Genomic DNA, 18221 nt, shown 5'->3' on the forward strand with positions numbered 1-18221 from the left:
ATCGCGTCGAATCTGGTAAACATTAGTTGATCACACATTTGCGGCTACCTTTACCCTTCTAGATCGAGTTCGTCCTCAAGCCACTCATATTCCAACGACTTTTCTGACTCACACACCCGCCTAGGTCCCTCTCCCCGTAACTATCAGTACCTGCTTTTTGTCGCTTCCTCCTGCTCCTTAGAAGCCAAGCAGAACTTCTACTACATCCTCGAGGCAAGCGCGTCGCACTCAACCAGCGTCACCTTGCACGAATATTGGTCCTATTTGTACCCACTTTCACGATGGTGTTCCAACAGCAAATCAGTGGACGACGCACGGCGAGTCGTCGAGGTGAGCACCAAGCTCGTGTAGGACTTTTCTTTACGTCACTCGGCACAGGCTTGACGACTGCACGAGGCTACTTCTGGTCGCTCATCCTATCTCATACCGGTCTCGCCTCAAAGCAGCTTGGGAAAAGTTGGAAGTTCCGTTTCTCCCTACCGTTTCTCTGACCTTATCTCTATCGTACTTTCACGTGTCTTCTCTTGTTATCATCGCGAGTCAGCTTTCCTCACTCCTCTTATTTGTATCGCTTCTTGCTTCCACACTTCGTTTTCCTTTATCATAGAGTTTTCTTCTTTTCTTGCCTCGTTCGTTGGATTTTGCCGCACGTGCTCCACACGTTCATCTGCTACCCGCCCCTTTATGTCTTTCTCTGTCCCAGTCTTTCTTGCTCGCGGTTCCCCGATTTTGTCCGTTAACTTTCGTTTGGCCTTCTTCTTTTTCTCGAGGCAACCTGACTCTTACTTTTCGACGGTGGTGGCGCTACAGTTCCATCACTGCCGTAGCACATGTTGGCATGTTACAAGCGACTGCTCATTCCAAGTTCACCTTCTAAGTGCCTTACTCCGCCCGCTCTCTCTCTCTTTCGCTCTCATTTCGCTCTACTCAGTCCGGGAGGTAACAACCCAGGGGAGCTGCATTTACGGTTGTGTTTGGTTGGCTTTCTGCTTCCCACTAGGTGAGCCATTCTACGTTGTGGGCGGGTTAGCGAATGGCAGCGAACGACCAAATTCGTGGTAGCCATGCGAACCGCTCCTGCTCTCCGGCTGCAGGCAAGTAAAAGCACGACGACCGTGTGAGGGTGAAATTGAGGGCCATACTGGGCCCCATGGAAACAGGGAAAGGGAGTGAGGAGCCATATCAGCCCCAGCTGTTACGTCTCTCTCGAGTCGCCGTTGCCTCCACCACTGCTGCTGCTGCTGCTGCTGCGACACTGATGAGACCACTCTTTTCCGTCGGTGGAGAAAGTTTCCTTCAGAGCTTCTGTCCCCAAATATTCCGCTGGCAAATCCCCCTCGAGGGGGATGCTAAGGCGCGCGTGCTTCCCGCCATCCCAAATGCTTCACAAACTTCACTTCACCCCTCCAATCGAAAGGCCCTTCCCTAGACATTCCGCGTTTCGGCTTCTCTTGACCACTCTACTGATGTTCCCTATGCCTTCCCGCATCGTTGTGTCCCATCACATAACGACGGCGATGGCGGTCAGAGACCTGCTTCCAGTTAGTAGCCAGCATCAGAGGAGCGAGTGCTGTTGGAACATTAAAGTCGACTTTCCGCTTTTCTCGTGGTGGCATATGGTGGCCCACAAATCCAACACAACGAAATGAGCAGACAGAACCCGGGGAAAAAGATGTGGGATAAGGCAAAGAGACTCAGGGGCATTTGCGCTTGCCGTTGTTATTACAGAACTATTGCTACTGAACTCTATCGTCAGAGAAGCTTGACGGGCTCTGTTACTTCTGGCTTTTGTTGCCGCCATTGGTGTTGCTATTGTTGCGACATGCTGAGGAAATTCAAATGCGAAACTTTTGATTCTTTCACTTCAAAGGAGGACAAAGCGCGCATGTAAGTACCATCAAGGTAAGGTTGTATTTTGGGTTAGTTAGTTAATGCTACAGGCCGACACAGTACGAAATGCATACTGCGATAGCGAGGCTATGTTTTGATAAGGTCACAGTCTACCTGAAAATGTTTGGGAATAGCGAAAGCAAAAATACTACATTATCAGGAGCGTATCAACTTAATAGCTTAAAACTAAAGCTACCATATTTGCGAAGTTCATTTATTCAACCAGTATTACGTTGCCATTAAACTTTATGCTATCGAATGTCTGTATGTAATTATAACATGAACAGTTTTTTCTAAGCACCGGTAATTTTCAACACGTACGGCCGAAGTAGATGGAAAAGAAATGTCAATAGATTCAACGTTAAGTTTCAAGCTGCTTACCAGCAATAGGCTATTCGTTGCAGTCATAAATCAAAAAAATTTACGGCCACGTTTTCCAGGGAGCTTTAACAAGGCTTGAACAGCAAATACATTAATATCTTCAGTAACGTATATACGCATACGAAATAAACAGCAATATAGCCCATTTTATACTGATAGCCCAAAACAAACGATCAACTCTGCAACTGGAGTCGCAAAACGAGGATGGCTTGCCTATAATATATGCGGATTCGTTGTGAAATAACGTAGAAAAAAAACATAGAGAGATTTTATTTAGGGGAATTCAGAAGAGCACACCGTACACAACTATTTAATTTACTATAAAGTAAATGTATTCGGCAAAGTCTCTGGGTATTTCCTATCATTAAGGGACCGCTTCGCGTGATCATATTATAAGAAAGACTGAATGCTATAAACGGATGCATACTTCTGGCAGAGGTCCACTATAAATTATAAATTTTACTTTTATTATACATTTTCAATCGTGGCAACACTAGCGACTACAAAAAACCAAAAGAAAAACTTTTTAACGTTTTAACTAATCTTCTTTTTGCACTCAGGACTTATCTTTTAATACAACTGTCGCCAACACCTTGCGGCGGTGATGAACTAGCAGTCGATGATCCGCCAAACATAAGAGTGTTGTCCATCGCGGACTACTCTAGACAGAAGATGTGCTAAGGGTTGAAGGTACGCCCCAGTAGAAGTGTGCTTATTTCCATATTCAGTGGAGCAATGCCTGGTCGTCCGGGGAGTTTGCGGTGTAATACTAAACTAATTCTTAAGTAGGCCTTGTCCTCTGTCCGGTCTCTAGATAGCGAACTGTGGTTTATCACGATCAGCCGAAGCGGGTCACTACTTCTTATCTTTGGTCTTATTTGTTCCCCAGTCTCACCGCTGGGATCACTCTTCCTTTGTCCTTCGTTCATCTGCGTATCCTCGATTCTTCGAAGGGGGAAAGAGTAGCTGGGGTTTTGCTGCTGTTCTGCCAGGTGTCGCCGTTGAGTGATGTCCCATCAAAATGTAAATTGACCATTCTCTTTTTCGTTGCTCGCGCTTTACTTTTTTTGGGGGGAATACGGTGACATGGAAGGCTTGCAAAGCCTGCGCAGAGAAAAGCAGCCTATGGGGCGACCTCTTCGGTAGCCGGCTGTTTAGCTTGGTGGGTCCGAGCATACGAACCCTGAAGGCCACGGTCCAGAGAGGCCGACGAGAGGGATCCACAGAAAAAACTGAAGTGAGAGAGAGAAGGAGAGAGAGAAAAAGAGAGTAGGGTCTGTTCACGACGTCGTACAAAAACCACCCCTTACGACACTACCACTCATTGCTCGAGTCCGTTCACTGGTGAACGAGCATGACGTGGAAGTGATTGAATTTGCTTTTAAGGCTCAAAGCACAGCAGACCTCGCTGTCATTTTAATACGCATGAACTTCAATCGAGGAAGGGATGATAAAATGCCACAGGATTAAATTCAATAGATTCGGTTTACATACAGAGTTTATAAGATACAGTGGAGAAAATGGGGACAGAAAAATGTATGAGAGAGTGCCAGACAAACGACTTAGAAAACTGATAAAACTTACCCTGTTTCGGAATACATACAAGGGGAAACAGCAAAGGTAAGCGTACAGTTTAAAAAAAAATTGCTTTACAGTTTAGGCCAAGACGAAAAAAGTAGGCTTACAATTAGAGAAAAAGTGGACGATCAGTTCTTGTGGTTCTAGATTAGTGGTAATTTTTATGAAAAACTGTGTGTTAACGAAGAAGAATAGTAGGATATGTTGTTACTCGGCCATGACGGCTTTAATGATTGCTTACAGATGGCAAGATAATCATTTGTTCTGTAAGTGCTTTGGTAGTTCTTGTTGCTATAGTCCTGTTGAGATAGTTTACCAATATATGCTGTCATATACATGTCTTATATAGGAGATCAAACATTCTTTTAAGTTGTTAAAAGGATGCGCCAAATTGCCTATGATATGAGCAACAGAAACACAATTTGTAAGATGCTCATGCTTCACAATGCGATTATAATTATCGATTGGAATGGACCTATTTATAGTATACTAAACATAAAAAAAAGATCTAAAATAACGCTTTCGTCCAATCCTCTACATATTCTGTCAGCCTTCCCCTACTATAGAGTTCAACTTAGTAATTCATGTACCACTAAAGGAACAAACGTCTCACTGCTTGTACTATAGTATAGCACTAGAAAATGTATTTTGAACCCCTACAGTAACATGTTCTTCAGCAGTGGGAACACTTGAATGAAACAAAGCTTATATATAATGTGAATTTTTGTGGAAGTCCCGCTTCAGGATCGTTAGCGATTAGGGTTATTTTGTATTAGATTGGCTTACACATTGGCTATATTTTTTGTGCGTGTTTTATTAGGAACATTATTCCTTCAAGCATATTTAGACGACTGTTAAGTTTAAAATCGTAGGCATTCAATTTACACCATATTGATGTCATGGTTTCGATCTCTTCAAAAACATGTGAAGGCAACCCTCATGCAGGAACCCAAGTTAATATGTATTAACAATATCTTGGTCTATTCAAGAGACACTTATTATTTCCAATGAAATCTGTGACTGAAAAATAATCAACGTGCTTTAATAATCCCTATTGGCATATGTTTAGGTACGAACACTAGTCAGCATTTTCAAACGTTACGGCTGTTTCTGTTAACCAAAACAGCATTGTTCGTACTGTGCACGCGTCGTACTCCCCTCAAACGCCATAGCTTATATTATTAGTTCGGTTACGTTTTCGCTACGAACACGAAGACTATGCGTGCAGCCTACATTATGACGACTGTAACTAACAGGCTCTACGATACAAACAGCACAGGACGGGTGGATATTCGGGTGATTTTTTGGCTGCAATGTTTCATTGATTTAGATGGGGCGGGATCAACGTTCAGAACTTATTAGTTTCAGTCCCAAAAGGCCTATGCAAATTGAAGCAACCCTCTACAGCAACGTTTATTAGTTGACGTCTTTTGAAGTTGAGCCAGACGGCGCGCGATATATGCCGATGCTAATAAATAGCTTTGATACGTCAATTTTACCGTAAGTTAAATTTTTAGTTGACAAATTTTAGCTTTTAGCTTTTTTTTTTAGCTTTAACAAAATAAGATTTTGTTCAAGTATCGCGTTACATCTAGAAAAAAAGTCTAAAAAAAAAACCGTTCTTACTACAGACAACCACATCTGGCTGGCATCATTACACTTTGATGGGTAAGATTTTTGTAATTGATCTCCAGGCAAAACTGCTTTATAATACCTAAAAGAAGGAAAAGCCTGACCAGGTGTCCACATCTGTTTCCGTCTCAATCGAGACCAGTTGCATGATTTTGTATCGAAGATTTCCATGACCCTGCTAGGTGTCTTTTGATGATGTGACGATTTTATTAGTTGCAGGAAGTTATGGTGTACTCACCTGTGAGATGGGACGAGAAATGCCTAACATTTCGTAACAAACGCAGAACTACTCAGCGAACTTTCTCAACGAAAACGAATGTATTGCCACGTCTTTTTTTTTTCTCGCTGCAATAGTTACGCTTTTGCCGTCGGGATCATTTAAGTTAATTTTACTGCGAAATTAGATTTAGGGGTTTGGATCACAACTATAGTAATTTTAACCGAACACGTCTTCGAAGCTTATAGGATACAGAGTACGTGGGTCGGTTCTAGGTACCCGATTTTGGAGGAGGGGCATTCATAGATCCAGATGAATTGGCAGTAGTGAATAGTACTTATACTCCATTCATTTATAGGCACCAACTGCTACTGTAACCAATTTTGCTATTTTCTCAAAGTTAACCGTTTCATCTGAAGTAATGTTGTCCTCGTAAAACGAGTACATGAACTTGCTAAAAGTAATTGAGGTATATATATTAAATTATGTTTAGTTTCGAAGTTGCAAACTTTATCCTATCACAAGGTGAAATATAAAAATCGGTAAGTTAAACTACCACATTTCCAAATACGATTCCGATGGTGCGAAGAACTTCGAACTTTATTCTGTAAGGGACATTGTCTCTTAACATTCTTTCTCAATGAAATAGCACGCGTTTAGAATGCATATAATGGACAATACGTATTTTGATACCATGCTTCTACGGTTATGGCTATATTTTATGGTTCCTGTTTATCTATGTATAAGCACTCACAGAATTTCTATATCACATTACCTTCAGAGTGAACGTATTCTATTCCAAATCTTCAAAAAGAAAAAATGTACCATATCCTTAAATCGGCTAGCTTTTCTTTGTAGTTTCATACATTAACGAAGCAGGGTTAATTCGCTTGCCCCCTTCATAAACCACCGGCACTTAAATAACAATTTTCTATTCGTAGAATATATCGAAAAGGATGATTGCGGGACATCGAAAGGGCAGATGATTGAAATCAGTCGAGGTTAACCATAAAAGCAAACGTGTTTCTTCAAACGAAAGTTCAAATAGTTACAAATATAAGTACACCTATATTCGGAAAAAGCGAACTGATCGAAGTCTTCTCCGACCTGCAATAGCACACTGTTCAAGGCAAGTTCTCTATTCGCACGTGAAGTCATCCATCAGTCCCAAGTCCTTAGGGAGACACGTCAGTATGCTGACCTCTCCAACCAATCCATCTTAATGCCTATTCGTGGCCAGTAGTTAAGTCTGTAGTTCTTGATAACCTTTTTTTTTGAAGGAGCGGCAAACATACATACACATACATTTCGGATAGTGTGATCCTCTCAGCCTTCCCAGGCCCAAAGTCACTTGCTCATTAGTTCGAGAGTCTCTGACCTCGACCGAAACACTTATGCACTTCCAGTTGATTTGGATCAATCCGTGAAATCCGCTAAGGGTATATAAAAAAAAAAAAAAAGGTAAAATCGGCATACTATTATATATGTATTGAGTAATTCAAAAGCGCAGCCGCTTGGAAGTTCTGGAGTCACTAACATCTCATCCTTCGCCCGAATCCCGCAATGATCAAAGTTCTTCTTTGTTTCATCTAAGCACTCAAGTATAGTAGCGTTTAAGGCTGCTTTTTGGCCATATTTAGTGTTTGTTTTACGCCTTCTTTATACACCAGAGAGAAGCTTGCTCATGCAGCTCGACTGAATGACACGGATTTCGCACAACGCTTTACGCTTTTGTCGTCGACCAAGTCATCCACTTTAGTTGGTGTTAATGGATTTTGTGTCGCCCTTTGATATGGCTCCACAAGACAAGCTTCGAAGGATTGACAGTGCGGAGTTTCTCTGAATATGCTGCATCTGATTAGGACTATTCTATAGGAAAACTTTGTCAGCATAGAATGGCCCAGTTCAGAATCTTTTTCCGACAAACTGACGCAACATGGGATGATAACCTGAGACTAGTGTTCTTCTCTCTGCTGCTGAATGATTTGCCTGCGTGTTCAAGCCCCAGCAAAACAAGTAAAAACGGCACACTATGCCGACGATCTTACCATCTTTTGACAAAGTCAATTTCGTATTTAGTAAACTTTCGTAAAGCTCTCCGTATACGCGGATGGGGCGAAATTGGTCATTAACATGAACAAGATAGAGGCCATGAAGTTCTGCTGCGGGAGGGGCTTATTGCGACTAACGTATTCCATATAAGTAGAAGCGCCTTGAAGTACGTGACCAGCTACGAAAACGTGGACGAGATATTACCTGCGAATGGCCGAGCCTTTGCAGAGCACGTCACGGGCAGAGTACGACAAGCGATGGTGGTGAGTGAGGATACATAAACTGCACCCAGATTTTTTCTACGAATAGCGTCAGCCCCGTTCGAAACTAGGGTAGCCCCGCTAGTTTTCCACGTAATTCAAATAATATGGAAAACACTTCTTGTCGGCGCAATTAAAAAACTCCTTTAGTTAAACCCGAGCTTCAGCCCGCCACAGAACTGCTCGCTTATCGCTAAACATATCTAAAGCTCTAAAAACGATCTAAGGCTCAGATTCAAATCTACTACTGCCCTCGTTTATTTTAAGTTTATCCGTTCACGGGAAAGAAAGCTGATGGAAGTCGAATTAATACGTACACGTTTTGCAGTACATATGATTTAGCATATCTTATATGGCACGCTGAGTTTTCATTCACCAAATGCTACAAGACGTGACCACATATAACCCAGGTACCATGCGGCGTAATATGTCACAGTACGTTCACTGAGTAGTCTGCCTAACCGCCCATATTCATTTGAACATTTTTACATACGTTCATACAATATGACTTTTTTTTATCGATTAATTCCCCCAAAGAACTATTGCTAATATAAAAAGGAAGACGACTTGGTAGTTAAGGGTGCAATTTCTGAAAAACTGCACGTTTCTTTCATCTTCCTCTAGTCTTTCGTCTTCAAGTACTAAACTCAGTGTCTCCATAAGGCAATAGACCTCGTTAATACGTTGTATGGACCGACCTTTCAGCAGTATCCTATCCGCCAGGCGTCGCATGTGCATATTGGACGCGGCCTTTATCAGAAAAAGACTGTTTTTGGCGACGCTTAGGTTCAGATGCAGAACGCGATGTAATCTTTATCAGGTCTTCATTTACAGAAGATAGACTGCAGTTGATTTAAATGACAGCCCTCAACGGACACTAAGACACTGTACACATACAAAGCAAACTGCACAAATGGTCCCGTCCGTTCTAGAATCTCTATACGGAAGCACAGAACGAAAGTCAATCATAATCGAGTCGGCGATAGTAAAGCGTGTGATAAGCAAGGCTGCTTATCTAGCGCTCGATCAGCCATCACATGTGCCGAACACGAAGCAATACCTAAGAGTTATTTTGGTTGATGTGTTAAGAGGAGGCATTATTCCAAATGTGTGATTATTCATTAAATGAGATTCTATATTTTAGACTTGTTAACAACGCAGGCTTCAACTTAACTCGGGTATAGGGAACATAACTTTAATAATGTACCCAAATTAGATAGATAAAGACATAGATGCCACGGTCTCTGCACACAAGTTTGAAAAGTTTTGATGTATATCTGCTAAAAATACAGAATCGAGCTTTTGATCAGTTGCTTTGTCTGTGATATATTCGTAACAGATTGGTGTCTAATCAAAACATATAGTCGTATACAATTTTCGTTCAACTACGACAATTTGCGTGCTACGCGGAACGTGGGGCTGTTGCTAAAACCTGCTATCGGAACTTAGCAACATATCTAAATGATTGTTCACAGTTTTTTTAAAGTCTACTAAAAAAAGGTTTATTTAGTGCCGCACACCTCTGAAAAGTTTCAGCATGTCAACGCAATAGAAAAAAATGCTGCAAGAGGCATCGGTTTGCTGCCGTTACACTGTTGTTGATACCTACTGACAGGCTTATCTCGTTAAATTCGTTGGAAACAAGCAAAGTCTACTAACCAATAGAATTTAATGTGTCTATGACAACAACTCTTGTCAAGAGCTGTCAGCTTCTGCTTTTTAACTGTCCCACTAGTCTAAGGCACAATCCTCGCCTCTGGTGGCCGCACATTAATTGAGAATCTGATCTCAATTATCAAACTGAGTGTAGCCCAAGGGTTAAAGGCAGATCTTATTCGACTTTGACATGGCTCCAAGCGTCTATATCTAGCAAGCGTTTTTAGGATTAGTACTAAAATGTTCGAAGACAAAGATGAAGAAGGATTTTGAAAAGAAGCCGTGCTCTGCGCCGTTAGCCCTGCTGTCTTCTGCTGGCCTGTTTGGTCTTTGTTAGACGCTTCTCTCGCGTTCTGTCTCCGTCCCGCTATGTTTAGGTCCTCGTGCGCCAACTAGATCCGTCTCGTTCATTATATACACTTCGTTGATAGCGTATATAATATATAGCGCGCACCCGCTGTGGGTGCCAATGTATTCGAGCGAAAAAAACGCAAGCACAAAGCAGGCTGCAAGCAGGAAGACAAAGGAGACCACTAAACTAGCTGGGGACGCATTCCACGCCCCGCATATGATCACATGAGTGGAAGAACGGGGAAAAGCCCGCTCCGATCAACGGCGCGGCGGCTTTGAATCGAACGTATTCGTACGCCGTCCCGCAGCTTCAACGCCAAACGGCTAACGTTGGATGACGAAAGTCTGATCAAACGAACCTTACGATATATCGCAAGCAGTGGCTGCGAGAAATAGAGCCAGTGACGCAGAATCATTGTCGACAGCACAACTACTGCAGCAGAGGCTACACTCACGCGAAGGAGCCTATCCTCGTTTTGAGACAGGTCAAAGCAAACCTACAAAGGGTGATGTGATGTGATCGGCGAACATTCGGGGTACTGAGCGCAGCGCGAGTACGTCATACGTAAAGCCCGTACCCGATGCCGAACTGTGAGCATAAGCTCAATTGGAGCTGTTCGGTGGATTTACGTCGTAGGATCGCCTGGTTCCCGAACGGCTGGCGCCTGTTCATCCCCCTGCACGCACCAAGTTCGTCAGAGTATGTCGGAGTTTGGAAAGGTTCACTCGAGAGTACCAAGCTTGACACGAACATCCAGCTAAGAAAGTAGGAAAGCAGAGCAAACGATAAAGAGGCACAGAGAGGGAAAATGAAAACGAGGAGGAGTCACCACAACTGTTGTAGAAAACTGATGGGTGGTAAGGGCGGAAACCCGTCTTTGTTTTGGGGGTTGCGGCAGTATACAGGACAAAAAGCGATCCTTGAACACATATCGTAGTAGCTGAAAATCGTCGAAGCAGTGGTCGATGCTGAGCAAAGCAGACAGACATGGAATTATTACAGGGTAGTAAAGCCTACCGTCCTTTGCCTTCGAGTCTCCCATACGATTTCAAATGTCAGACTCAGTCAAAATGTCTGGTCTAGAGAGTCCAAAGGGTCGATTGGCTTGGCCGAAAGTCAACAAAAAAAACTAGCGCAAAAAAAAGACTCTTCAGCGATGACAACAGCTTATTGCAATGCAAAAAAGGAAAAATATATAACTATTATTAGGCATAAAATGTACACAATAAGTTGCGTCATTTACGTACGTTAGAGCGGGCGCATTGTCCGTCGTGGAAAGCGATTGGAACTGTGTCCTCAAATGCTTAAGCTCACTTCTTGAATCTTCTCTAACTTTTTGAATTAGCAGAGATTTGAGCAGCGGACGCTAGAAAAATGCCACGGAGAGCTCTAAAACCTGGAAGCTTTTTTTTTTTTTGCATACAACAGCATTCGTTAAAGTGGCGCGTTTCATTAAATTTTGCCTAAACACTATGTTTAGTGACCCTTAACCAAAAACCTAGGCTGCATTTAAGGGCAGGACCGTGACTCAGGATATAGTTACAATTTTGAAAACGGCCTTTTTCAGTCTATTCTGATCTATATAACGGATAGGACATTCATCTCTGCAAAAAAGGTGTTTCCAGAAAACCAAATCCCATCTTACCCCATAAATGTAGTTTATTCCCCCCCCCCCCCCCCACTCACATATTTGTCACTTGCACTGAACCCTCGCTCCCTTAGGCGACAGCAATCGAAGGCTGACGCGCAGCAGCAGCGGCTGAGCTCAATTCGTAAGAAGTGCGAGTTTGTTGCCGGTAGAACGAATGAACGACATTTACATCCCGGCGGCGATGACGATGCCACCGAACGGACGATGGTCCACGACTGCAGGCCCTGCAATAAACTTCGTCTAGACGAACGGGAGCGCACTTTCGATGCGTCTATGCGAGTGGTGAATGCCAATGATGTTATCCTATTTCCTGATGATTTACGGTTGAGCAAAGCGGTCGTGCGGCTTTTGTGTTGGACGGCGGTGTTAGCAGTATCGGCAACGAAGGCCAGTCTTTTATTGACTGCACATAGAGCATGACTAGGAACCGCGTTGGTCTTCCGTCGCTCGAGCTCTATTTTACTGTTGCTTGTGCAGCACCAAGTGGCTAAGGGTGCCCTTCGAATATAAGAGGACGATAGTGAAGTGGTAAATAGATATTGCTAGGTGGACTTAAAATAGCAGCAACAACAGCAAGCAAGCAAAGTCTGTAATGAGTCGTACGACTGTAGCAAAAACTCTCACGTAAAATGATAGAAAGGAAATGCGCGGTTGTTTATGGAGGTTTTTTCATACGTTCTGCTGAATTTCGGCACCATTTCTGTGCAAGAGAAAAGAAGAGCAAGAATTTTTGCGAACTTAGCTGATTTACGAGCAACGGAATGCCGTAAGCCGCCTTGTCTAGAGAACTTGCATAAACATGTTAACATTTTATATTTTTGTTATATGTATTGTTTGTTTGAAATCATCCACACGACATGTAAGCTTTTGATAAGTTTATCATTTTGTGATAATATTTGTTCTTATTTTGTAAAAGCAGCTTCCCATAACCTAAATATTCTCCTTCGTATGGTTCTGCCAATAATGCTTCTTAAGCATAGGCACAAATAAAGGCATATTCAATGCCCCATATACTAGTGTTTGATGCGACAGTAAGCACCTTTAGTTGGAAGGGCTTCTTATATTTTCGGATATACGATTGCCAATTACGGAACCCAGAAGCGCATACGTAAAGCGCTACCCAACTGTCGACCCCAACGATCGAACTTCTCGACTCCGACAGCTTTCAACACAACCATTCGAGGTCGTTGCCTTGCCTAAGGAGCAAGCCCTTACAGCGCAGGCAACAAGCCCTCGGGCATGTACAAATCACTCACGACAAGCATTACGTATTTCGAAAATATTTTGAGGGTCCTTGAGCTTGCTCCTAACCCACCGTTGTGATTGCAGCCACTACTGCCGCCGTCGTCGCCGTCTATTCTTCAGTCAAAGTATACGTGGGTCCACTCATTACCGTTATTTGCCTCATATACTTCGAATGGCCCAGGCAACATACAGCCTATAGATATAAAATCAGAATGATTATTCATCAAAATAAATGATCGCACGTTGTTGCTGCAGCTTTTTGTGTTCGTATTTGCAATCCTCTACCTGCGTAGCAGATGCGCTTCGAAAATCAATGCATGTTTATTCTGCATAACACGACCTTATCAAATACGATATACTGGAACTGTAGAAAATAGAATTCCCTCCATAACTATTGAGGCAAATCGAAAAGCAACTGCCAGTTACCCCCGATGCAGGTCCCGCTAAAGCCGTCAGGGGTTCGTCTGCTCCTGCTACGATGAGGCTCACATTTTGGCTGGATTTGCCTCGTTAGTCGGGATTAAATCGAATGCGCTTGAAGCAGCCAAACACCACAGCGTGGCTTGTTACCGACAGCCGTAACCATTTCTAGTGCTCTATAACAAAATAATGTAACAAAACAGCTTTTGTTTGGTAGTTGAGCCAGCGTTAATAATAGCATTCTGGCTAGGGGATTCGGCTGGTCTTCGGATGCGTTCCAATGAGTTGGAACTTGAAACGTCCTAAAGGACCCCTGTATTCCTCAACGCGGAGCATGTGCGTATTTAGACGAGATAACGCATCACCGTGCCGGGACCGATTCGCTTAATGTTGCCTGAAATACGTTACGAATTGAGATGAGTGTGCTTCCTTCATTCTGACTAGTCCAACACATCCTTTTTTGCACTAACATGTCGTAACTGCCAAGTTCAACCCGGAAACAATGTCTCCAGTAAGTGGAACTTTTAATGAACTACGTTCATAATTATGGGTCGAATCCTTGAATAAAACGGAACTCACATTTCTACCGCTGAATCTCATAATTTCACTTAGTCTATCTAGCAACCCAGTCCTCTGTTTGTAGTACAGCTTCGACACTCAGAACGTGTTTCGAACTGTCGTAGACATACAAGTTTCGGCTACTGAGTGTACAAGATAGGGGCTGCTTAGAAGACACAGGGCGCCTTTTTTGAAAATTTAAATAAAATTCGTATGGCCTAGTGCACTCTCCACTGGTGTGTAATTTTTTTCGTAGTTATCTCAATGCAACTATACAATTATCTCCTCCTTGCATAATGTTATTATTTCGAAGTCAAGGCATTTAGACAACCGCAGGAACGCCACATCTTCAAAGAGATCATATCCTTCGTCAACGTAGTGTGCTAGTGCATGAAGAAAACTTCGTCACTATTTAAAGCTGAACAGAAGTCAACGGACGACTCTATGAACCATGTCAGTCGATGTCCTTATCGTTTGCATACTAACTAAAGCGTAGTGTTTCTTTTTCTTGAAATATTCTGTACCAGTCACCGAGCCTTGCCAGCGCAAAGACAATGTTGCGAACTCGCCGTTTAGCAAACGCAGCAAAAAAAAAAAACACTTGCCGTACCAAGTTACAACAAAGTTAAGTATAAGACGCCAAGTGAATTGATTCGTGTTACCCAAGCTGTGTGAATAGAGAAAATTATTCATATAGTTTTTAATGGTGTTAATTATTCATTAAGTTTAGTGTATACATGACTTTGTATTTATAGACAATGATAATAACAATTTTACTATCAGTGACCAAGTTTATTTGAGAAATTTATGGCAGGTTATTAAGTCATATTTGTCTGCGGGCGGTTTGCCTGTTTATGGAGCAAAAGCCTTTCTCAGCAATTTGTGAAGTGTTTTTCCACTGGAAATTAAGGGCTGTTGAATATTGTTCATCGTATTATCGCGATGCACTCAATAGGGGTCTATGGCAATACTGCTATTGATAAATTAGTGTGATATTTCCGGAGGTTGCTCGTTCAATGGGAAAACCTTGCCACCATCATTACCATTGAGTATGGTAGACAGTTGAAAGTGCAATAGATAGAAAGTTATTCCCGTAAAAATCTACGCACTGCGGAGGCTAACGTTTGGACGCCCTGATAGTTAAAGGTCGTAAGAGAGGTCTTCAACTTCGAAAAACATAATTCCAACACAATCTATGTTTATACATGTATTGAATGGTTGCAGATAGAAGAAGCTTTTTGCCCTTGTTGGTATGGTTCTGTTTTACATACGAGAACGAAGTTCGTTTTGAGAGTTGTCCCTAGAGTTGCACGAGGACGTCTTGCGGAACTTTTCTGATCAGCCGATGTGACTGATTGTGCCTATGAATGTATTCGGACAGTATAGTCGATATCGACTTACAGGACATCCTGCGACGCCTCCTTAGGGTCCGCAAGACCAAATCGTTATATGTCGACCTCAAACACGAGGAGGTTTGTTACATTATCAAAAAATCGCAAGATGTATTTCAGTCGCAACCAATGCTCATAGAACTTAGTCCGCCTCTTCATATTTGCGGTGATATACATGGGCAGTTCCATGATTTGCTACGAATTCTTAGTCAAGGTAAGTACGTGCCGTACGGTCAGCCTTAAAGCATTAACATGGTATATGTTGAATAGAGTTTACGTCAAAAACCTAGGTATCGTCACCGACATTGGTGCTCCTCTGCAGACTTCTGGAAAGAAATAGCAGGTAGAATGATGGACAAAGAAATCTGAGTATTGCATTGGGCCATTATAGGAGGCGATAGATATATAGGCGAAGTAACGACTCGTATAGATGCACCTATGTATTTTAAATGTTTATATAAAAAGCTAAATTATTGACCTTTGCCAAATGTATCTTATCACGTTAACAGTTTCCAATTTGCAGACCGCATGCACTTAGCCGCTGATAAAAGAGTAACGATCTCTTACTGATTCCTCTTTGTTCCTGCGCGACATCGATAATCCTCAGAGACGGCTCTAGGTAGACTTGGTGTGTTAAAATTATTAAAATATCGTGGAAAAAAATTATTCGTATTCGTATTTGCAGGAAAACATCCTCCTACTGCAAACTACTTATTCTTGGGTGATTATGTCGATCGAGGTCGAAACTCAATAGAAGTATTATGCTTGCTACTGATCTACAAGATCAAATACCCGGGCAACGTGTTCATGTTGCGTGGTAATCATGAGTGTATACGCATAAACTCAATGTATGGATTTTTAACAGAATGTCGTCATCGGTACAATCTTGAAGTCTACCAAAAGTTCAATGATCTCTTTGCCTGGCTACCCCTTGCAGGTGCGATGTTTAGAACCTTCCTAACCGTTGACAGAAAATTTGTATCTCTTTTCGTTGACAACTCAAGTGCGATTCCTATAATGTAGACCTTGCGGATGATATAATTTTATAAGAAAAAGAATCGGATCAACCTCGCACTAATTACTGTGTATCCGTTTACGGTTTAGGACCTACTTTAACGTATTGTTGAATAGTATTGTTCTGACTGAGCAATTAAGCAAATAATTCTGTATAACAATTTCAGCATTGGTCGCTGACAAAATTTTCTGCTGTCACGGAGGTCCATCACCTGACATAAAAACATTCGATTGCGTTCGGTCACTTCCAAGGCCGATGCATGACGTTCCTGACTCGGGCATCGCGTCGGACCTACTGTGGGCCGACCCATTTCCAGGATCAGGTTGGGTCCAAAGCGATCGGGGAGTGTCATACCTTTTCGGAGCGGACGCTCTAAATAAATTTTTGGCTCAACTCGGACTCGACCTCGTCGCACGCGCCCATCAGGTTTTATGCGTCTTACTCAGCACCTATCTACTTCTTACTCTAGTAACTTGCTATATGTAGTGCGTGGAATACACGCAACTTCCATTAACACTGTTGCGTACAGTAGAGATCAGGGCTGGTATCCGACTCGCATTTGCGCGAGGATGGAGGTGGGCTTTCGACTCCGAACTTTGTTTGTACGGATAATTCAAAGTGCTTTAAAAATCACTAGACACTTTGAATGGCGTTTTAACTAAACGTACGCACTTTCTAGGTGGTTGCTGAAGGGTATGAGTTTTTCGCAGACCGATCACTTGTGACGATATTTTCGGCACCAAATTACTGCAACGAATTCGATAATGCAGCGGCCATCATGACAGTGGCACCCGACCTGACCTGTTCCTTCCGGATACTTCGGCCTATAGCTCGCAGTAAAAGTAGTTATTAGGCATTGTTTAAAGCTACTTGTCTTCTGTGTACGTCCTTACACTAGGAAGGCACCTAGAAAGCATAGCATAACGAACCATTAACAAATACGACCTCTCAAAGAAGATTTATTCGAAAATTTCAGCGAGATATGTCGTAAAGGTCATTTCTAATGAAAGGGTCAATATTTGAGTAGTGTCTGGAGTGCTTAAAACAATCTTGTACCATTTCCTATTTTTCCACTGGATGCCTACTATTTGGGTGGCAAAACTTTCTATCGTACGTAGATATCGAACGTTGAATAAATCTTGTTTGTACAAAGCAATTGACTCGTGCCTAGGCGCTTGGCTGCTCTCAGGCGGGTACCGAAACTTTCATGTCAACGAACTCGAGTGCGATTAGCGACAGTTGTACAGGATACCGGTCAGACAATGGGCACCGTAAGCAGCCAAAGCCGAAATGTGTTTTATTCTGTGCATATCAGCAGAAGTAAACGATTCTTCTGTCAGTCTTTCTTCTAAAAGTCATTTGCAGATCAAGAAATTTTCTACAAAGTTATTATGCATACATAATCCAAGGACGATTATGTAAATGTGCTTCCTCTGGGAACGGTGGTGCACCGAGTCGTGAGTCCGCAATAGCTAGTGTCCACATATTATAAACAAAAAAAATTTTTCAGACTAGACAGTTTATAGTGCTGCTATCAGGCAGGTCTTTTAAATCGAATAAATTGTACGGTTAACCTATATGTGGGTAATTTTTTAATCAAATGTGAGGACTTAGTGAATTGTGTGGGCAAAGAAGTTATTTGCTGCAGAGAATTGTTCTACTATTGACTTATTTCCCCCCTTATTGGTATATATTTTATAAACACTACCGAAGGTTAGAAACTTCTCGGATGGTGAAAGTTGTCCTGCTAACGATCAAAAGTATATGGCTCATCTCAAGAGTACACATATTTTACATACTACCTAACTATGAGCTGAATTAAATAGAGAGGTACCTCACTGAAGCAGTGTACGAAATAAGATCTACAGGTTCGGAGGGGTGCATATTATGCCAATTTTTCAATTCATAGTAGGGTTATCTGAT

General features: G+C 42.3%; 1 protein-coding gene across 1 annotated transcript; it reads left to right on the top strand.

The window, feature by feature from the left end:
- The first annotated feature begins 14924 nt into the window (after positions 1 to 14924).
- On the top strand, positions 14925 to 17926 carry LOC111248130 (uncharacterized). The gene is made up of 4 exons (XM_022799933.2): positions 14925 to 15497; positions 15969 to 16220; positions 16465 to 16724; positions 16978 to 17926. Exons 1-4 carry the CDS (start codon positions 15260 to 15262, stop codon positions 17149 to 17151), a joined length of 924 nt encoding a protein of 307 aa, XP_022655668.1. The 5' UTR covers positions 14925 to 15259; the 3' UTR covers positions 17152 to 17926.
- Positions 17927 to 18221: the final 295 nt, after the last annotated feature.

The sequence above is a fragment of the Varroa destructor genome, unplaced genomic scaffold (genome assembly GCF_002443255.2).
Source record: "Varroa destructor unplaced genomic scaffold, Vdes_3.0 BEIS01000001.1, whole genome shotgun sequence".
NCBI classification, from domain to species: domain Eukaryota; kingdom Metazoa; phylum Arthropoda; class Arachnida; order Mesostigmata; family Varroidae; genus Varroa; species Varroa destructor.

Excerpts from the sequence above, each read along its gene's own strand:
- LOC111248130 (XM_022799933.2), top strand. The coding sequence starts at position 15,260 with ATGTATTCGGACAGTATAGTCGATATCGACTTACAGGACATCCTGCGA. Across the intron at positions 15,498-15,968 it reads GCTACGAATTCTTAGTCAAG|GAAAACATCCTCCTACTGCA; the intron begins GTAAGTACGTGC and ends TCGTATTTGCAG. Across the intron at positions 16,725-16,977 it reads TCGTCGCACGCGCCCATCAG|GTGGTTGCTGAAGGGTATGA; the intron begins GTTTTATGCGTC and ends CGCACTTTCTAG.